This window comes from Electrophorus electricus, chromosome 2 (assembly GCF_013358815.1).
Source record: "Electrophorus electricus isolate fEleEle1 chromosome 2, fEleEle1.pri, whole genome shotgun sequence".
Taxonomy (NCBI): domain Eukaryota; kingdom Metazoa; phylum Chordata; class Actinopteri; order Gymnotiformes; family Gymnotidae; genus Electrophorus; species Electrophorus electricus.
Window position 1 is genome coordinate 19,607,284 of NC_049536.1, and position 23,472 is coordinate 19,630,755.

Consider the following 23,472-nt stretch of genomic DNA (forward strand, 5'->3'; position numbering starts at 1 on the left):
AAGGGTGATAGATCTTTTTCTGGTCGTCTGGTCATCTGAAGAAGTGTAAAAATAGTTTATTTTTTAATTTCATGAATAAATGTGTAAAATTGCTTTGTGTGCTCATGTGGACTTAAAGAGCGAGGTATGAAAAACGCACTGTCATCACTGCTTATTCTGGGTCACAATCAGCTACACCGGGAAAAAGATATCGACATAAACAAAAATCAAATGTGAGATAAGACTAGACTATTGAAATATATACAGAAATAGGATAAATATTAGTCCTTGGAACATTCTTGTTAAGATAATTCAGTTTGTGAAAAACACGAATGCATTTCCTCAGGGGAAGGTTTTCCTTGCTATTACTTTTGTACAATGTTGTAATGTTGTTTCATGGAGCAGAACCAAAAACACATTACGCATAAGAAACAGGTCATATTTCCAGCATGGACCCAGCAGGTTTGAGTTAGAGATATAGGGATGTCTCCCTCATTTACACTGCCCATAAACATATTAAATTAGAAGAGAAGCTTAAATTGCAGACAATAGTAAACACATCCCTGTATAAATCAGCACTGAGTGAGGAGTGGAGTCCAGTCTATGTGGGGTGTGTACGCATGTGTGTGCCTGCACGTGTGTGTGTGTGTGTGTGTGTGTGTGTGTGTGTGTGTGTGTTTGTGTGTGCGTGTGTGTGTGTGTGTGTGTGTGTGTGTGTGTGTGTGTGTGTGTGTGTGTGTGTGTGTGTGTCTGTGACTGAGAGAAGTAGTTCAGCATGTCCAGCCTGGCTTGAGATCCTGACAGAGCTATTTCTGTTCCAGTGGAGGCCGAGGAATTCAGGCAGTGCAAACACCAGTACAGAGAGAGAGAGAGAGAGAGAGAGAGAGAGAGAGAGAGAGAGGGAGCGAGCATGGGGTCTAGGAACATTCATAGTAAAAACACCCATGGTATCATAATTACAGTTCCCCGAAAAGAAGCCTTGGGTCTATGACCGACGAGGCCACTTTAACATGAAGTGGTGCTTCCACAATTGGAGTTTAAGATTTTAATCCTAACCCTAATTCATCCCTAGCTCTAACCTATTGCTTGAAAAATTAGAAAATAACTTATCTACTACAACACATATAATAATAGTAATAATAATTACTAATATTATTACAAATTGACCAACTTATTATAAAAGAAATTCCCTTATATTTCACACTTAACAAAGATAATATGGTAATAACCATTTTGAGTAATTTAAGAAATTACCACTGAAGCAGTAAAGGTAATTCCTGGGACAAGTGCTAAAAAATGAAGAGAACCTAATCTGCAAACATTCCTTAACAGTCCAGTTCTGGTGCTCTTGTATTCAATGGAGATGTGCTTTCTTGTTTGGGTTTTGGCAAAATTGGCATTTGATTTGGTCTTCAGATGCTGTAGCCAGTCTGAAGCAAAGATTGAATAATAATTTATTCTAAGATGATATTCTTCTTCCCACTGTTGAATTAGGATGTGATTTGATTGTCTGTGACCCATCTGTTTGCTTGCAGAATTCCTGCCATGCCAGTGACCGCATGACAGACCCACCCCCACCAATACATGTCGTGAAGCACAGGCAGGACAGGCAGGCATGTGAAAGACAGGCAGGATGGAAAGAGATACAGCATGAAGGGCCTGGACATGGGTGAGGCAATATGTGCAGCTGATGAACAGGAGGTAACCCCAGCATAAGGAGCAGCAGCACTAGTGATCTGAGGGTCTCCTGAAGCAGAGACTACTGAGGCCAACTCTGCTGAATGGTCTGGAGTGGAGCAGCATGGAGATTGGGAGTGGCAGTAGCTCAGTGGTTTGAAGTGGTAGTAACATAGAAGTTTGGAGTGGCATTAACATGGTGCTTTGAGTGGCAGCAGATTTGGAGTGGCAGAAACCTGGCTGTTGGAGTGGCAGCATCTTGGAAGTTTGTAGTGGCAGTAACATGGAGGTTTATAGTGGCAGCAGCTTGGAAGTTTGAAGTGGCAGCATTTTGGAATTTTGTGTGGCAGTAACATGGAAATTTGGAGTGACACCACCTTGGTGGTTTGGAGTGGCAATAGCATGGAGGTTTGGAGTGGCAGGAGTCTGGAGGTTTGTTGTGGCAGTAACATGGAGGTTTTGTGTGGCAGTAGCATGGACATTTGTGGTGGCAGTAGCATGGAAGTTTGGAGTGGCAGCAGCTTGGTGGTTGGAGTGGCAGTAGCAGGGAGGTATGGAGTGACAGTAGCATGGAGAGTTGGAGTGGCAGTAATATGGTGGTTTGGATTGGCAGCAGATTGGTGGTTTAGATTGGCAGCAGCTTGGACATCTGTAGTGGCAGTAGCTTGGAGGTTTGCAGTGACAGTAGCATGAAGGCTTGGAGTGGCAGCATTGGGTAACCACAGAGGCTGGATCAGCAGATGCCAGTACAGGAACATTAGAACAATGTTATTTAGACTATCTGACTTTCATTTTTATCTAATTTCATTTTGATTCTCTGTTTCCATTTACTGGTTCCATTTACTAATACTCTTTTTTGTAGTGTACTATCCAAAGTTGCCCAAAGGAGGATGGGTTCCCTGTTGAATATGATCCTACCAAGGTTTCTTCCTTATGACTGAGAGAGCTTTTCTGCACCTTGGTCACCTTTGGTTTGCTCATTAGGGGTCCACACTTGGTTCCTGTACAACTGCTTTGAGACAATATCAGTTGTTAAAAATGCTATATACACTATATGTAAATTTGAATTTAATTGAATGTTACCTTTGGTATAAATGTGTAAAAAAAAAAAAGCCTTTAAAACTGTGCACTTACTTCTAAGCATGAGATAGATGGTTGATTAGTTTTAGATAGGTGCAAGGCTATGTCAAATGGTCTGGAGTTGGTGACAAATGACTGTCTCATTGTAGACATCACATATCATATCATGTCGGAACATCATGTCTGAACATGTTGCACCTGCATCATTTACATATTTCCACTTACTGATCTGCTTTGCCATCTATATATTCTCATGTATCTGTGAATAAAGTGTACATGCCAGTTCTCAGTTTCTCTGACTCTATGTCACTCATTCTGAGAGACATGCCCTGTAGCCCTGAGGAAGATCAACCAGACACAGGTGAGGTAGACAGTGGGACCACAGGGTTACAATAATGCTTTAGTGTGTGATTCTGAGGGTCATTCAACAAAGGCCTTCATGAGGCCCTTTTCCTCTGTCATAATGTATGAAATACTAATACTATCTTAAATGTGAAGCTATGCATATTTTAGTGAGCAGGATACAATAAATCACAGATGTAATTTAAATTTAGAAGCAGCCACTAAGATTATACAAATGTAAAAAAAAAAACCGAAACAAAACAAAAGAAAAAAAACCCAATGGCTTCTTTATTATAGCCTTTTTATTTTTTAAGCGCTACCTAATGTCCTCTGCGCAGCATCCACACTGACACAGTAGATCAATAGCTGTGCTTTGTCCTTATGACCATTACATGTCGCTAATGTGCAGTATAAGATGTAGGCCTACTCAGTCACCCAAATACTTAGAACACAGTGGAAAAGTATTTAAACAATAACTCATTTTGCATTATTATTATTATTAATAATAATAATAATAATAATAATAATAATAATAATAATTGTTGTAGTAATTGATATTAATAGATAAATAATAAAATAAAACTACAATGAAATATAACAACAAATATAATTATAAACAAGAAAAATGCTGTACTTTCTATGTATTGTTTCTATACCTAATTCCTGCCTCTGAAGAGGCCTTATCATGATGGCATCTTTGAGCCAATTTGCTTTAGCACAAGGTTGTGTTTTCCAAAGAGTGCTTCTGTGTGTCACTCTGCACACCTGCAGATGTGTGCAGGTGTGGTTACAAACAAAACAGTCCTCTCACTGCACGTGGCGGGCCAAACCACATGACTCGGGGGAGGCGAGCGTTCCATGACAGTAAATAAATAAAATAAATAAGTAAATAAATAAAATTGACAACACAATAATTAACAACTACGGATAAGAAGAGAGATTATAAAAAGTGTTGGGAGAAGAGATTTGTTTTAAGTTGAAATTTGAAAGAGGAGAGTGTGCAGTAGAGATGGAGAGATCAAGAACATGTGCTTCTTATTTTCTTAGGTTTGGAACAAGTGTCATTTTGCAATGCAGTGGAAATGTTTCATTAAAAGTCGTATCTTGTATATACTAACCCCAACCCTAGTATTCTGTTTCACCTCATATTATATGGCATTTAATGGGCAATATTACACAAAATGTGAGCCTTTATAAGAAGCATCATGACCCTAGAATGTTCTTGGTCAACAAAATTACAATTTATTTAAAATATGTTAAGCGTGCAAAAATTCACAAATATTATTACCATAGGAAATTATGAATTATTTAATGTTATTCAATAAAACCCATCAACAACAAAAATAAATACAGGAAGAGTTTTGATAACCTTTGGAATATAAAATGCATATAAACATTAAAAGGTGAGCTATGGATACAGCCATGCATGATTGCAGGATTTGCAAAGGTTAGGATCTGCCAGATAAAGTAGAAAACTATAACAAAAATTACACTGGAAAAAAAGGAATATATGAACACAGAATTGAAAATAGTCTAGAAACAGAATAATTATAGAGAGCCATATTTGTATAAAATGATATAAAACCTTAAACCAGTAGCAATACTGAAACACTAAATCGATTATAAAACTAAATACCAAACTAATAAAAACTACACATACTTTTAGGCAATTCTTTTTGAATGTCTTCAGTCAAGATGCACCCCATGAAAGCAGTTTATGGGTGTGCAAGATAATTGGTACACAAAGGCATAATACATGATAAATATTATGTCACTGACAATAATCATCACACTGAGACAATGGAGGACTTTTACTATCAGTATTTCTCAACATTTACCAAAAGAAATCTTCAATTAAAAGATTCAATATTCAGTTAAAAACATATATTCCGATTAGAAATAAAGATTGTTCATCATTGCCACCATCTTTAAAGAGTTTTTTAAAGATGTGGTCCTGGGTGCACTCATCACTTTTTTTGCACGAGGGACGAGGACCGTGACCCAGATGTCACAGGATAGCCCATAGCTTGTTATAAACGTGTAACCTAAAAAGCAGAAATAATGCAGCATTTAAAACCACTTAAGGAATGAATGTTACCATGACAGAATTTTAGCCTTCAGCACCAGAATGTAGGCACATCCTTTATGTACAGTCCTCTGCCACTTTTAAGAGCATTCCTATACAATAGGCTATACTGTCAACACTATAATAGCAATATACCATTTATTTCCTAAATATTGCTGATTACCAAGACTAAATTATAAAGAAAATAATAATTATACCGCAGGTAACATACTTTTGTAAAAGTAATGTCTCAGAAGTGGTTAATGTCTTAGAAACTGTTGCATAATCTAAAGAGAATAGGCAACAATAGATAATGATGATTGCATTTAGCTCCAGAATACTCCTTTGTATGTAATGGTAACTAGACGACTAGTTTGCATTGTTTTCATTTAGTTATTGTATCTGATGGTACAACATACTTACCCTGCTATATTGCCTTCTTGTTCTTCAGGAAAGGACCCTAGGACCGTGTTAGTTGATGCTGGTGTTCAAATTAAAGATTAGGCCTAATCTAGGGGAAGAATTCTTATTAGTTGTTTGCCCCACTTAAAAGTTGAAAAATAAAAAAAGAACATTTTTCACTTCACACACTGGCATATGCCACTGACGCCACTCCATGTTATTACTGCCTCGGTTTTCCTCTGCTTGAAATGAGCGAATGAAAAAATAAAATCGGAAACACACTTCAGTGCTACAGCACTACATGCTTTGGGTTATAAGTGCCCTGCACTTAAAGTTTCATCTAGTACTTTTTGCAGCATCCTTCGACCTATTTGATAACTAGAGCATCCTGAGGTCAGTCTCGGGACCAGTCAGTAGCTTATGTACAAAAAGCAGGTGTCTGTCCGAAATCGCAGGCTTCCTTGCTATACAGTCTGAGAAAGACTACCAATTCTTGTGTACTGCTGTCCTAATACCTAGATTCCATTAAACAGTACGCCAAACGTTCCTGGATGACGTACTGCATGTGGAGACATTTGGAAGTATGCGACTGCAGCACTCTGTCCTATCCCATGATTCACCTGGAGCAGCGGAGACGTTCGAAGCTAAGGAGGAAAAAACAGCGGAAAGTGTAAGGAAGATACAACCAGGAATATAAAAATTAAAAATATTATGGCTATGTACAAGCTCAAGTAACGTTACGAGTGGCGTTGTGGAGAATGAGAAACGTATTTTGTCTTTGTGATTTGTAAGTTATTAAGGCTTAGCAATGAATGCAAGCTGAGGTAATCGTGTTAGCTCGCTAGTTAGCCAGCCAAGCGAATTGTGGTACCGACGATCTCAGTTAACTGTAATGCAAAAGTGTCGGGGAAGGAGGCTTTTAATGAACAGAGGGGCTCTTACGCTCCTACTGAGGGCCTACTGCCTTAACGGTTGGGCAGTGCGTACTGAGTCGCATCGAGTGCGTTCTGCTTAAATATGCCATTTGGGACGCGTCCCAGGTCTTAGGCCACACCGAAAGTGATGTTGTGCTTTCCCTAACCTGTTAATGAGTATAATTGGTCCTCACTGTCACTATGTAAACATCACATCCAGGTTTTTGCATAATAAAGCCACAAAGGAACATGGGAGATAATGTTTCACATAATGTTTGAAAATATTTTCAAAAGTCCAATGTGTGGAAATGCTTTCCATTATTTCCAGTTACGTTGAATTTGCGATGCTGCGTTGTGCTGCACTCACAATTCTCTATAACGTTTTTCTTCACCATCTGCGTGAATAAGGAAGTCACGAGTGACTGCCCGCTATTGCAGGCATGCAACTCATACTTACCTGACAGGGGAGATACAATAATCAAGAAGGTGGCTTACCCAGAACGAGGCTCAGCCATTGCATTCAAGTTGTACCTACCCCTGCGACAGTAAGTGGGAGTTTATTCCACTAGTACTTGAGGTACTGATCGGGCTTTGACCATTGACCTCATGTATGAAGGGGCCGGTCCATTTTTTGGCTTTGTAAACATGCATCAAGGTTTTAAATCTGATGTGTGCAGCTACTGGAAGCCAATGATGGGAGTGCAGCAGTGGAGTAATGTGTGAATTTCAGAAGACTGAAGACCAGTCATGCTGCTGCATTCTGGACACGTTGTAGAGGTTTGATGGCTCTTAGAGGAAAATCAGCAAATGGCAAGTTGCAGTAGTCTAGCTTTGAGATCACAAGAGACTGCACAAGCAACTGGGCAGCTTCCTCTGAGAGAAAGGGCAGAATCCTATGTATGTTACAAAGGAGGAATCTGCAAGACCGGGTTAGATTAGAAACATGAGTTCAGATGGTGATGGTGGATGGTGATACCAGGGAGTTCTCGAAGGAAATTGTGAGGTCATGGTAAGAGTTGGGAGTACATGGGATAAACAAAAGCTTGGTTTTACTGGGGTTGAGCTTCAAGTCGTGAGCTGTCATCCATGACATTATGTCACTCAAGCGTACGTTTCAAGACCTGCGTGTCAGAGGTTGGAAAATAAAGAAATAATTGAGTGTCATCAGCATAGCAGTGGTAGGAGAAACCATGAGAAGATATTACAATCACCAAGAGAACGAGTATACAAAGAGTAGAAAAGGGGGCCTAATACTGAGCCTTGTGGAACACCAGTGGAGAGTCTACACAGTTTGGATGTGGATCCTCTCCATGTCACCTGATAGGACCGTCCCTCCAGATAGGACTGAAACCATCTCCAAGCAGAGCCAGTCACACCAAGCCTGGAAAGAACAAGGGGGAAGAATGTTGTGGTTCACTGTGTCAAAGGCTGCTGAAAGGTCTAGAAGAATCAAAACAGATGACTGTTTGGCAGCTTTAGTGGCATGATGTTTCTCAGTCACCGTTATGAGAGCCACTTCTGTAGAATGTGCTGGTTTGTAGCCAGACTGATTGGGATCATGCAGCTGGTTCTGGGTGAAAAAAAGAGACAATTTATTATAAACTGCTCGTTCAAGGTCTTTTGTGAGGAAAGAGAGAAGTGATACCGGTCTGGAGTTAACTCTGGAGCTGTCAAGTGTGGCCTTCTTGAGGATTGGTACCACCTTGGCAGTTTTGAATGCAGTAGGCACATATCCAGAAGATAAGGAGTTGTTGATGATGACAGAGATGAAAGGAAGCAGATCTCTTGTGATTGTCTGGAACAGAGCAGAAGGAATTGGATCCAGCGGAAATGTAGTCGGATTGCGGGAAGTCAGGAGTTGAAGAATTTCATCTGAGGAGAGAAGAGAAAAAGAAGTCAGAGTTGGATGTTGGGGAATGCACATTGGTTGGAGGAATGGGAACAGAGGAAAAGGACTGGCAGATTGCTGCAACCTTCTCCTCAAAGAAGGTGATAAAATCCTCAGGAGTATGAGATGAGGAAGGAGGGGAGGGGGACGATTAAGGAGAGAAGAAAAAACAGTGAAGAGTTTGCGTGGATCAGATGATGATGATTCAAATTTCTCTCTGTAGTAGGATGACTTTGTAGATGTTACTTACAGTGAGAACTTGGAAAGGAGAGACTTGTATGAGCTGAGGTCTGAATCTACGTGAGATTTCCTCCACCGCCTCTCTGCAGTCCTTAGTTCTCTCCCGTGGCAGTGAAGTGTTTCTTTTAGCCAGGGGGCAGGTGGGGAGGACTTAGCAGGTCTAGAAGAGAGAGGGCACAGAAGATTCATTGATGAGGAGAGTGTAGAAATGAAAGTATTTGTAACTGTATCCAAAGAGAGAGAGGATAGAGAGTAAGGGTGAGGAAGGGTGGACAAAATAGTAAAAGTAAGGGAAGAGGGAGTTATGGAGTGCAGATTGCGATGGAGGGAGGAGGAACATGTTGGAGAGGACTGGCTGGAAAGAAGGAAGGGACAGGGAGAACGATAGAAAGTGATGGTCCGAGAGGTGGAGGGGGGTGACTGCGATGTACGATGTTGTGGTGGTATGGGTGTAGATCAGGTCCAGAACATTGCCCGCTTTGTGAGTTGGAGGAGAGTGGTTGAGGGTGAGGTCAAATGCTGTCAACAGCGGAACGATGCAGGAGGAATGCAGCTTGTCTGATGGAAGGTTGAAGTCACCAAGGAGAATGAGTGGATTTCCTTCAATGGGGAATTGACTCAGAAGGATGTCGAGCTCATCAATGAAGTGATCTAGGGAACCTCGGGGGCAGTAGATGACAATGATAAGAAGTTTGGTGGGGAAAGACTGGCATCTGTGGACAGAAATTGTGAAGCACATTTCAGATGCTTGATGTGTGGATGTATGAGATAAAGGATTGAGATAATGTGAGAAGATACTTAGCTGAGTTTGTGAAGTCCTGTAGATGAGATGTAGTTGAACTGATTGAGAGCACCACCAAACCTTCTCAAATGTTGATTACCACTACAGACACATGTGTAGCAGAGTAACTCACTTCAATAAGTGCTGAGCCCGCCCCTCAATTCACACCTAAGGTCAGGGCAAAACTACACCTGTAGTGAGTAATTACAGCTAACAAGCAACTAACAACTAGGTTTCGACATCAGGCCTTGAATTTCACAGAATCTAAGGCAAAAGTAAGTGAACTCAGAGCCTACCTTAACCAACTAGATGATAATCCAACGAGACAAACCAAAGCACATTTTAATTTAATGTTTCCTAATCCCAGACCTTAATGACTGCATTAACTGCCCTATTTAGTATGTATACAGAGAGAAGAATGTTGTGGTTCACTGTGTCAAAGGCTGCGGAAAAGTCCAGAAGAATCAAAACAGATGACAGTTTTTCCATCACTGCTATGAGGACTGTTTGTGTAGAATGTGCCGGTTTATAGCCAGACTGATTGGGATCATGCAGGTTCTGAAGGTTCTGAAGGATACATACATTCATAAGGCAACTGTATAAATACAATAAAACCATAAACACACGACCAGTTTGCCTCAACAAAAAGGTGTCATTTATTTTCTTGTTCACCTTTAAAGTACACTCATACAACATCTGAATAAATAATTTATATTTTATAAATTTATGATAAGATAATTTAAACCTGGATTTGTCTGTGTGGTATTTGCCTAAAAGAAAAATTCATTTAACATCATTATTGATTACAGACAAAACAAAACTCTTACGTGATCTGAATTAATCAAATTGTGAACATTTAAAAGAAACATCTTTCTTTAAAAAATGTCTTGATAAAACACAGCAGGAGTGTAGCAATAATCTTTGGACTGGATTAGAAAAAACCTGGGTAGGCACTGGAACAGCATAAAAACTCCACCCAGATGTGCATTTCAAACTTCTTACATAAAAAGGTCTCTCAAATAACATTTAATTTAATCAACTAAAGCTAGCTGATGGTAAAGCCTAACCACCGAAATTGCCATTTGAAAAACAACTGAGAGGAAAGCGCTTCACTTTTAGAACCATTGATAAGTTTGGAGTATACAGACTGAAGTGGTAAATAACACAGCAGTGCCATTCCTTAACCAGAAGTGTTAAGGTTGCATCAGTTAGGCTACATGTTCTGCAACACAGCCATGTCTCATAACATTTTCTTAGATTTTTTATAAACTGATACTTCAAATTCTAAAGACTTTTACTGATCAACCTTCAAAGCACTTGTAAAACAGACTCTATAGCCTACGCACAAATATGATAATATGTGCACATTAGTTGAATTTTGTTCAGGATGTTTTTACTGGTTTTAATTCTCCTTTGATTTTGAATTGTGTTTATTCTGGAATACACCCAGGATTTGGAAAGCACCATCTTACCCACGTCCACCGTACACTCACGGCTTTTGTCCCAGATCTACAGCAATAGACAATTGCCAACTTTGTCCAATTCTACACAAAATAAACTTTTTTTCCCCCTATAGGTTCTACAGCCACAGTATCCTTTTCCCAGATTTCTGCAGATGTAGATGGTGTGCTTATTGTGTAAAGCAGTTATACAACTACTGTGTCAAGTAGTTATACATCTCAGAATCTTACATGCTTCATAACTAGCATTTGAACCCCATATTACAGCACTAAAATAGGTCATTATTTATCACTCATCTGTAGCACAGAACTATCAGGGAAAAGTGAGGCCCAAGAATTGATCAGTCCATCGTACTGGTTTGCCAATGTTGATATATTTATATGTTTCTTATAAACAGAATGACATCTGCACAGCTTAGCTGGGAAAATGGTGTGGGTTATCTATCAAACACACTACACAAAGACAGTAAAAAAACTAACAACGCATGCTTAACTGCCAAAAAACAACAATGGTTTATAACAAACACATACACACAACTCAATTAGAAATAGATTTTAAACATTACATTTACATGTATATGTATATGTCTGGAGAGGCACATAGCATCCTGGAAGTATTCACTGGGCTCGGGTAATTTGTCTACACTAAGAAATATATGTAAAGCATCCTTGAGTTTGAGAAAGGTACTATATAAATGCAACTAATAATAATAATAATAATAATAATAATACACTGGGATTTTAGATGTAAGCTAAACTACTTTTTCTTTAGTCAATCTCTGTTGCTTCGTGTCTGTGCACTGGAGAACTCACCCACAGCCATCAAGACTGCATAGCAGATCCAGGTGTTCCCTTCCATCTGAACTATCATATAAATGTTAGTAAACACACTCACCACAAATAACAAAGGCAGGATCGGCACCTGCACAAAAACACACACATGAAATCAAAACTTGATGAGTTCTTTGTGGTATTGTTCTGTTAAAATGGAGCATAGCATTTATCACTTCAATAAGTGAGTTATCACTTGATAATATGAAACCATGCCTACCAGCTGACCTACATGGAGGATGTGACGACCATGTCACTGTTCCAAAAAAGGCTAGAATGGTTTCCAGATTTCCAGGTTATGTTCTCTAAGATCATTGTATATGCAGGTTGAGGATACCTGATTTATAACACTAAGTGTTGCCAGGAAGCTTTCAGTAATTTAACATGAGGTGCTTTCCAATGTGAGTTGTGCAATACTTGTTCTTGCAAGAAGAAAAAGAAGTAAAGTAGAGTAAGAGAAAGTACTTCCATGATCATGTGCTTTGCGTGTTTCAATCCTTATGAAAAAGAAGTGAGAAGAATGGCAGCTGCGTTCCCAGCTCTGGCACCTTTCCTTCAGAGTGGGTGAGCCATTAACTCCATCTGATGTCTGGAGAGAAAGATTTGTTCACTACGTGCTCGCTGTAAAAGATGCATGACACACATGGCCTGATGCAAGGTGACCCACAGATCTCCTGCATGGTTGAGGCATGGGGGAGACAGAGGTCGTTTTACACTCTGCAAGACACTGGCTCAACTTTTAATGAAGCAGTGACAGTACTGGAATAGCTGTTCCAAAAGTGAACGTGGTAGCCTGCCTTTACAAGGTCAGACAGTGTGCACAAAGACCTGATGAAATCATGGCGCAGTACATTGCAGCTCTACCCAACTTCAATGCACAGTGACAGTTCAGAGCCATGAAGGCTGAGATGATCTGTGATGACAAAGTGAACAAAGACATTTACTTCTCTCACGTGGTTCTTCAGTTAGTAGCAGTGCTAAGTAGCCCAGTACATGCTGTTGCATTTAAAAACCTCAGGCAACTCCACAGAAAGGGCAAAGCCACAGGAAGGGCACTATATGCTGACTGAATCTTCTCCAAGGCCAGAAAGAGTTCAACTTTGTTTCATTGTGAGTCAGTGTCTCACATAGACAATGCAAAGATGTGAGCAGATATCTGACTGCATTCATAACACATTCTGGATTTTCAGGTTTACGAGAGTCATGTATGCACTAGCTTTAATCCCATTGGCTTTTCAAAAGATGAGGCACTCTCTGCTGGGTGATTTGTCTGATATTAGAGATATTTATCCAATGTGAGTGGCTATAAAGCTACTAAGGCAGAGCATGACCAAACACAAGGCCATTCTACATCATCTAATGAGAGTTCTACATCATGGTATGAGAGTCACCTGGTAGCTCCTAATCTCCACTCATTGACAACTCCATTGCACCTCATATAGAACAAAGGGATAAATATGAAAAAAATCCAATTTAAAGGGGCAGATGCTTTTAATCCGATCAGAGCAGTTCTGCTAATGTTATGTAAGGGAGTTAGAAACTATTGGATATTGGAAGATAAAATTATTTGATTTGGTCATGATTTGTAAACTTGACTGGATTCATGTTGTGTACATGGTATGTCTCACACAGAGACATACAGAAAGAAGTCAGACTCATGGGGTGTTATTTTTGTTCTCAAGTACTGATCAGTTTCAGTTCAGGCCTTTCTTAGAATGAACAATTTTGTTTATTTACTGTACTTCCTTACCATGTACAAGCTGATATTAGGTTGTAATAAATGTAAGCATTGGATGCCATACAGACTTCTACTTTATGTTTACAGTTGATGTTGTAGAACATTTCATACTGTATTGTTTGTGTGATCCATGTGTTGTGTGTTTTCACCATGAAGGGGGCCTTGGTGGGGTTCTGAGGCTGTCTCCAGATAAGGAGAGTAATGACCAATATGATGAAGGTGATCACAGACACACACACCAGGCTCCAGACCTCCAGCAGCAGCAGAGACTCGATGGCCTTGGTCAACAGGATGACTAAGGTCAACACCATGACAACTGCAGAGACCAGACAGAGAGGAGCACAGCTAAAGTACCACAAAAGTCAGTATGTTAGAGCAGGTTATAAACATAGCTGCTATAAAGCAGGGTATTTTGGAAAGAATTTCTTGAGTTTACTCTTATGGCTCTGGCATGGCTCCAGGCATGAAAACTAAATGTTTGGATTGTTTACATTTACAAGGAACGTAGAATATATAAAACCACTATAGCAATTAGTACTGATAATCTGTAAACAGTCACAATAGGCATTTGCAAGAGGCTTTACAACAGGCTATGGCTTTATTGAACCTGCACATGTCCTCTAGCTAAACTGGGTCTGTCAATGCTGCTGAACATAAGAGGTGTTTTCATGGTTGTATGGCATGAATGGGGAAGAAATGGTTAGCTAGTGGGTGAAACCGGAGACAACAAACACTGCGACAAAACGGGGCATAAGAAAACCAAACAAAAAACAACAAATGCTGAGACAGACTGCCAGGTTTGCCGATTATGTTAAGTAGCTGATCATGTGTTTGTTCTTTCTGTGTCTCCACATCCAGAAGACTTAAAGGGATTAGTTATGCCAGACGGCAGAACTATGCTACTACTGCCACAACCTTCTGCTCCCAACATAAAATAGGAAAGTTTGTAGGCTGTTTCCAGCACAAAGACACAAAGAAACCAAATTAGGACACCAAACATGTTTTTTTTTTTCCTGGTTAACTACATTTAAGATAGGTGAAAATTTAGATTTTATGGGTAAGCATATAGTGGTTTCCCTGAATGATTGCTTTAAAAAAAAAAAACAGCATAGATGTCTAATATCAGCTCATATTCACCACACTAAGCCACAATAATGTTACTGTTAATTGCTCAGTATCGAGAGTGCTCTGCGCTCCTGCATGTTATTTCAAAACATTGTTTTTTCCCTCCTTTTTTCATCTTCCTTGGTATCCCCTCATAGGTCTGAGGAAATGGACTGCTCAGTGGAGCTGAATACATTCTTGGCTCGCTTCGAGGCTACATCTAGCAGCGCTAATGCTAGCCGCGCTAATGCTAACAGCGCTAATGCTAGCAGCGCCAATGCTAACAGCGCTAGTGCTAATGGTAATGGTACTATCGGCGCAGCCAACGGTGCATGCGCAGAGCCCACCATAGAACAGCGCCCTCTCATCATCACGGAGAGTGACGTGAGGAGAGTGTTTAAAAGGGTGAATACCAGGAAGGCGGTGGGACCAGACGGTATCTGCGGGAGGGTCCTCAAAGCCTGAGCAGATCAGCTAGCCCCGGTATTCACCGACATCTTCAATCTCTCCCTGACGATCGGTATCGTCCCGTCCAGCTTCAAGCGATCCACCATCGTCCCCGTCCCGAAGAAACCTCGACCCTCCGACCTCAATGACTACCGCCCTGTTGCCCTCACATCGGTCGTGATGAAGTGCTTTGAAAAGCTAGTCAGAGACTTCATAACTGCCAGCCTCCATGGACCCACTGCAGTTTGCATACCGCCACAACCGCTCCACTGATGACGCAATTGCACATCTGCTCCACACCACATTGACCCACCTGGACGAAGGGAGGGGAAATTATGTTAAAATGCTGTTTGTCAACTACAGTTCAGAATTTAACACTATCATCCCCTCCCTACTCACTACTAAGTTGGAGGATCTAGGACTGCATACATCCCTGTGCAACTGGATCTCCAACTTCCTAACAGACAGACCACAATCAGTACGGGTGGGCAACTGTGCCTCATCCACCCTCACCCTCAGCACTGGAGCTCCTCAGGGTTGTGTCCTAAGCCCCCTGCTCTACTCACTGTACACCTACGACTGCACAGCCACTTCCAGCACCACCATCATTGTCAAGTTTGCTGACGACACCGTCGTCATGGGCCTGATCTCGGACAACGATGAGAGGGCCTACCTGGAGGAGATTAAACACCTGGAAAACTGGTGCCAAGAAAATAATCTGCTCCTAAACGTCAGTAAGCCAAAGGAGCTGATCATGGATTGCAGCAAGAAGCAGGAGCGGCACTACCAACCTGTGAGGATCAGTGGAACCATGGTGGAGAAAGTAGATAGTTTCAGGTACCTTGGTGTTCACATCTCACAGGACCTGTCCTGGTCCCGCCATACCAACTCCCTGGCAAAGAAGGCTCGTCCGCGTCTTTACCACCTCAGACGCCTAAGAGACTTCAGACTGCCCTCCAAGGTACTGTGGAACTTCTACACCTGCACTATCGAGAGCATCCTCACGGGGAACATCACAGTCTGGTTTGGGAATAGCACCAAGCAGGACAGACAAGCACTCCAAAGGGTAGTGCGTTCAGCAGAGCGCATCACTCACACGGAACTTCCTGACCTGCAGACCATCTAATACAAGCGGTGCCAGACCAAGGCCAGGAGGATTGTGAAGGACCCCACCATCCCAACAATAGGCTCTTCTTGAGGTCAGGGAGGCGCTTTTGCTCCCTGAAGACCAAGACAGAGAGACTGAAGAGGAGCTTCTTCCCACAGGCCATTCGGGCCCTGAATCAGGGAAACTGATAACCACCATGTAACATAACTGTATATATATATATATATATATATATATATGTAACATAAAAACAAAATATGTAATTTTACAAAATGGATCTGTACATTCTGTACATCGTGTACATATTGTGTACACAACCATATACATTGTACATTGTGTATATAAACATAATATACATATAATGTACATACATTGATAATATATTTTTGTACATATATAGAATATATATTTCTCTATGCACCCCTGTTTTCTTTTTCCTCAGTTTGGACAGAGCACTCTCCACCATTTCACTGCGAGTTATACTGTGTATGACTATGTATGTGACAAATAAACCAAACTTGAAACTTGAAACCTCTGCGATGCCAACTATAGAGCTATGCCAAACTCATGTGGCTAGCCCACTATTATTGATGCTTTCCTCTATCCTGCCACGCCACCCACCAACCACTACCACCTCTCAGTCTTATAAATAATCATGGCCCGCAAGGTGGGATTACAAACTATTTTTGTGTCACTTATGTGAACCACTCAATGACTCTCAGATATCATACAGGCATCTTACTGCATCATACTGTAATGGTGAACTATGGTTGTATTAAATAAGTGGTTCTACTGGTAATTGCAGTGCAGATGTAGACGGTCTTTGAAGTCTCTTTGGTTGCTTTAGAGGGAAGTTTCAAAAATCCAAATTTTGAACTTTGTGTGAAGTGTAAAGCATTTTCTGCAGACTCACTCTCCTGGTACCTAGAGAGAGAAAAAAGTGGTGAACATGAAAACATAAAATACAAACAAACCACAAACTATAAACCAATAAAGGTTGCTATTGCATCTTCCACAGAATTCATTCTCAAACAATTCAGATCTCTGCCTTTATCAGGATTTATCATTATTTAAGCAGAAAGTAATAGAACCACAAAAATATATTATTTTTGTTTGATCTTCAAAATTCAACCTGAATGCTTCAAGATTACATTCATTATTTCCTCTAGGACCTATATTGTCTGAACCAGCATATATCTTAATTATGGTGCTAGGAGCATGATGTGAGGCTAGAAACACAAACCTTAGTATTAGAAGGCAAATGGCCACAGTGCTATAGTGGAAGAGAGTTCCGATTAATATCGTGTTAACCAGCATATTCAGGTCGATTAACAATGTCAATATTACTACAAATAAAGCAAAACACATTGTATTACTTAGAGCTTTCACACAACATACAGAACTCAGAAAATCACTATGGGGATGAGTTCGCAAGATTTTTTAAGCAGAGCCTGTCATTACACACTGAGTAAAGTTCGTTAATAGATATTACTTTATGTCACAACAGATCCTAAGAAAAGGTTACTAAGAAGGGTGTTACAAGAACTGATGAGGAGATTAGCTCCATATCTCTCTCCATACCTGCTAGAGCAGCTGATGAAACAGTGGCCACCACAGGACTCTTTCTCGAGTTGACTTTACATAGCCATTTGAAGAGGAGGCCATCTCTGGCCATGGCAAACACCACTCGAGGCATTGATAGAATGCATCCCAGGAGACTGTGGATGTTTAATACCCAAATAAATAAATTAGTCCAGTTCACGTTCAGTCCCAGTCCTGAAGCATTACACTGTTCAGTGATTTTTCATCTCTAGACCCAGTTTGGGTCAGGAAGGACAGGAATTTATGAGAGTGATTACTACCTGATGATAATTTATGGGAATAAGTAAAAGGCAGGAGTTTTTCATGCTCTTCAGGAGTGGTACTGACAACATAATTACATGATTTTTTTTTTACCTAGTAGTAAGTGCACAGAGGCATCCTAAAGCAACTGCATACTTGGCTGGGGCCCAACCAACGTAGGTGAAGATGGCAGGGAGAGGACTCTGAACGTTGAGCATGTAGTACGGCATCATCAATGTGACAGCAGCCGACACGCCGAAATAAGCCAGGAAGCAGATGTGCAGTGAGATGATAATGCTGAGTGGTATGGACCTCTGAGGGTTCTTCACCTCCTCCCCTACACCGCAAAGTTTAGGAAATAAATTCCGTCTGCATTCAACTCCATATTTTTTAAGCTTAGTCCACATTTTAATTCAACATGTGACATTGAGCTTTTCTCAGTACAGTGCTTACAGAGGTCAAGGCATATTAAAATGGATTCAGATGGTTTTTCAGCAGTGTTTTTATCATGTTTTCCTACTTCTTTTTTTCATGCAAACTCTGCTGAATGTTTAATATAACACTGAAGTTTTGTGTCCACTATTCAGTTACACTGCTACCCAACAATACAAATACCTTTGAAAACATCTACCAACCCACCCTGCCTGTCCACTACCATCATTCAGTTAACAGAGAAGTTAACAAAATCTACCAGTTAACAAAACCAGTCTGCTCATTCCACCAGAAACTGTCATTAGACCTTACCCTCCTCTGCCCAAATACCCAAAAACTTTCACTCTTCTTCCTCCATAAGAGATTTTGCAGCTACCATTGTTTAGCAACCTCTTTTCCTGTCCACTTGACCCCACTCCTTGCTCCACACTGCCCTTGAAGATCTCCCCGTCATCACATCCAACTCTACATCGAATCACATCATTGGCCTTCAAGAACACCAGGGTTATAACCGTTTTAAAAAACTCTCTTAATAACTCCAGTGTCAGCAGTTATAGACTGGTATCGCTCCTTTTTTGAAACTCTGACATGTGCTATTTACAATATTTACAGTGGTTTCTCTTCCTTACCAAAATGGACCCCAGAATCCCAACCACTCTGGCTGTAAACCAGCACACTCTGCAGAAACTGCTCTCAACACAGTTATTAAGGAGACCTAATGCTCCTGCCTCAGCCACACTTATCAGTCCTGATCCTCCTAGACCATCTAGTTACCTTCAACACAGTCAATCACACTATTATTTGATCCATCCTCACTAGTCTTGGCATCCCTGATTCTTGTTGGCAATGGTTTGCATCCTAGCTAGAGAGACCTTACCATTAGGTGTCATAGGGTGAATTTACATCAGCTTTCTTTGGCAACAAGGGCTCTGTATTTCTTTGTTTTGGTTTATGTCTCCGCCCTGTCTTATTTAGTCATTCCCCGCCCCTGATGGTTCCTAAGTATTTCTTGTTTTTGTCTGATTCCTGTGTATAGGTATACCTGTGTTTTCCTTGCTTGATTATCATTAATTGTTGTTTTGGTTCTCGTAAGTCTGCCTGTGTTGTTATTTCCCCATTGTTGTATTTTATTTTGTTTTTTTCTGTTACATATCATGTCTGCTTTTGTTTGTACTGATTCTGCCCCTCTTACAAACAGACCCAGAAGGTCTGAATGGGTCAATACCTATCAGCCTGTCAATCTATCAGCAAAGGCATCCCACAAGGCTACCTGCTCTTACCTAGCCGTTACTCTTCGTATACCAGTGATCCAATGATCCCTAAGTTATTTTAGATGGTGCCACCCTAATCACAATCATACCAAAAACTACCAAATGGAAGTAGGCTGTGCCTCAATTAACCTAAAGCGCAACCCTACTAAAACTGAAAACTATGGAACAGACTTGAGCCTCCTGCATCCCTGCCCATTAGTAATGGAGAACATTGCTGTCAGTGTGGAGAAATCCTTCAGATTCCCAGGCACTGTAATCTCCAACACTCTTGGCTGGGATGACTTCTACCACAAAGAAAGCATGTCTATTTCTTGGGACAACTTTGCACTATTTATCAATTTATTTTTACACAGTTCTACAAAGCCTTTAGCTTCTTCTTTGATTGGTTTGGCTTCACTACTGCACAGTCCATAAACCAGCCACTGCAAATTATCAAAAGGCCTGAGAACATCATCAAATGTAACCTTCCTTCCCTTGCCGAGCTTCACAGATTGCGCTACAAGAGTTTCTGCAGATCCTTTCCATCGTAGACACTTATTTAAAGCTCCATTTTGGAAAATGCTTTGTCAGTCAGAACCAAGACAACAAGAACTTAATTGGCACAGTCTATCTGAAAATACAGAACTGTATTCACTGCTGAAGTGCTTCACACAACCTGTACAAACATGTTACAATTTTTAATTCATTTTGTACATAGAAATATATATACTGCAAAATGTGTATTGATTATCCCTGCATCTTGTAACTTTACACCAAATGTTGCTTATGTATTTAATTGTGATTTGTGCTGTGTTCATGCCTTGTGTACTTGTTTATTAGCTAGTCAGTAATATCAGTGCACTTGTTTTCCTGACTTAACAAGTATCAAAAAAGTACTGGCAAATAAAATTAAATAGATTCTGATTACCTGTAGTGGTAATGCTGGCAAATCCAATAAAGGCGTAGAAACATGTTGCTGCTCCAAGTAGTATGCCTTTAATCCCATAGGGGAAGAAACCACCAACCCCAAATTTTGAGGTCACATTCACTGTTGATGTCAGGTTTCTGAAACGATGAACTTTAATTTTAACATTTTAAGATGAATTAGGAGTGGAAGAGAACATACTAAGTAGGACAGATAATGTGGTCATTAAGGTCTGGGATTAGGAAACATTAAATTAAATCTTGGGCTAGAAGTAGGAATGTGGACTTACTCAAGTTCTGCTGTTACATTCAGCAATGTTTCCTCAGTAATGTACCAGTTTTCCAGTTTCCCTTTGATGAAGGCAGTGATGATAATAAAAACCAACACTAATATGTTCATACTTGTAAAAATTGTATTGACTAGTGCTGATTCTTTCACACCAAAGGCAAGGAGGCCTGCAACAAATATGGATTACATAACATCTTAGTTTCTAAATTCAGTGTAAAAGTATAGTCAAACTAATGTAAAATTGACATTGATGTAGCAGTGAGAATCATGATAAGACCAGTTGCAAAGACGTCTGGGTAAGGAGCTAGGCCGGGTAAGTCCATTGATGCGTGTGTGCTTAAATATTTCCAATGAGATCATCAAAAGTGCTACTCCATGTTTTGGCAGAAATGGAGATGGCTAGATAAAGAGGGAAAAGCTCGTTACAATAATCTCGTGCTTTTGCAAACAGGTTTTCATGTGCATTTTGTGTCAAACTACTGTAAGTTATGTCATAGCAGTAAGCTTCAGTGCAGAGTATGTTGTTTGATGAAGGGCTTGAATTGGCATTAAGTACATTGCACCAAGTGTTTCTTGACCTCTGTTATATTTTTCTGTATGCAAGCAGTTCTGCAATTCTGCACTCTCACTCTCACTCTACGTCTCACTCTTTTGTTCTCTTTTCTCTTCTGGCTTTGTCTTAAACATGCCCGAGTTATTTCTGATCATATGAGCATGTTATGATCATATGATCATATGCAACTATGGGGAGCAATATGAGGAGCAACTATAGGGTATGTAAGTCTAGGTGTTCCTGTATAAATCATTACACAGGAGTTTGCGTATTTAGACACCCTATCTAAATAGGCAGGTACCACCCAATCAACTGCCTACCTACATTGTTAGGAAGGTAGGAGATAAAACAACGTAGGTTAGAATTGGGGCTGTTTTGTTTAGTGCTTTCTTTTGGTAGTGCCTTTGTCCTTTTGCTGTCTCTCCAGTACTAGACAAAGTGTGTTACTGTGCTGAGCAAGTCATTAACCTGTTTTTGCTTTGCCTTGGATTCAGTCTGGATTGCATGTTTTCCTCGACATGGCCTGGGTACAGGGACTCTTGCGTAGCAACACTGCAGGCAATTTTGCCCTTTATCTTATGTTTCTGATACATATCAAGCAGGGACCTAAGGTTATTTGGGGGCTTATCTGGAAGATTGATTTGGCCTGTGGTGAGTTCTTTCCCTGACTGTGGGGTTACAGCACTTGTTATATCACTTCTCCTGTTGTGAGTTTGATGCTTGTAGTAAGGTCACAACATTATGTATTTTTATAATTGATAGAAAATTTCAAATTTTACAGTAGACAAATATCAATTTGTAAAATCATAAACTAAAATATAAAAAAATAGAAAATATAAATATATAAAAATATTTTTTGCTAATTCAAAATAGCTGGGGCAAAGAAGTCAAAACTGACTTTAGTCCAAATGAACAGCTATAAGACCTATCTCCTACTTTAATTAAACTGTAAAATCTGAGCTATCATCTGACTAATGTTTTCACAGCAGTAGATTCACCCAAGTTCTCTCAACAAACTTGCAAAAGTGGACATGAATCCTGAAACAGTGGACATAACTCCCATTACTGGACTTCATCATCACAGGGATGATTCCCAGTGAATCGGGACAACGTCGTGTTTCATCCACTGAGGAACAAGTGATAATTATCTCTAAATTCCAAAGGAATTCAGTGAGGGTAACAAGCTTAGATAATGTTCAAAAATATCTAGACCATGATACTTTGTAAACATCTGGGCATAGTTTAATTAAAGACTATTAGCTAATGAACATAAAAACATCATTCTTAAGGTTAAACACAATTTGAATGTGTTTGTCCTTTTTAGCTAGAACCATCTTTGTGCGATGTGTACAAGGAATTTCTCTTGGTGCAGGTGTAAGCATAAAATGAAGTATAGTAAAGTAAATAAAGAAAGGTACACTATATATAAACTAGGTATAACTATATATACTATATGCAACCTATATACACACACTATACATAAATTATATATAAACATAAAATACAAATATACAAACAACACATAAAGTGTGTGCAGTGAGAGATAAGTACAGATGAGATAGATACCTCAGGATTATTGTTGCCTTTACAAGGCTAAAACACACCACTAGCATTAATGTTAGCACACCATGTTTCAAATTTGCTGCCATTGTTCTATCATGCTAGAACAAGACAGAGCCACATCGTACTGCTGTTCAAATTGATTTTATTTTCTTGATTCTCTTATTCAAATGATAAATCTGAGCCTTGAAATGAAATATATTGCATATATCTAAATGCTGAATGCACCCAGGGGTTATTTTAAGATTCATGATTTATTTTTAACATTAAAAAATTATTTTAAAAATAAAAATTATTGTTTGTTATTTAGTATATTATAAAACAGAAATATTTATATTTTAGGCTTGTTGTTTTTAGAATGCATGTATTTATCAGGTTATTTAACCTAAAATTACAATGACAACTGTATCACATTACTATATAGCATTATCAAAAATAAAACCAAAATGTATATTTAGATAATAAAAATGTTTAATATTTGTTTAATTATTTACAATTTATGATTATTTATTTAATTATGTATGTTTAATAAATTAGATATGACATTTACTTTACTATTTGCGAAT

At 39.7% G+C, this 23,472-nt stretch overlaps 1 protein-coding gene and 1 pseudogene across 1 annotated transcript; one reads left to right on the forward strand and one right to left on the reverse strand.

Annotated features, from left to right (window-relative positions):
- Nucleotides 1-6,908: 6,908 nt before the first annotated feature.
- LOC113586055 lies at nucleotides 6,909-7,044 on the forward strand (annotated as a pseudogene).
- Nucleotides 7,045-11,600: 4,556 nt separating this feature from the next.
- On the reverse strand, nucleotides 11,601-21,480 carry LOC113568872 (cationic amino acid transporter 2-like). Its single transcript, XM_035534364.1, is given in 11 exon segments — nucleotides 11,601-11,750; nucleotides 13,547-13,713; nucleotides 16,850-16,980; nucleotides 17,300-17,402; nucleotides 17,638-17,774; nucleotides 18,013-18,235; nucleotides 20,509-20,645; nucleotides 20,795-20,966; nucleotides 21,056-21,133; nucleotides 21,136-21,192; nucleotides 21,441-21,480. Coding segments are annotated over 11 exon segments (1,395 nt in total).
- Nucleotides 21,481-23,472: the final 1,992 nt, after the last annotated feature.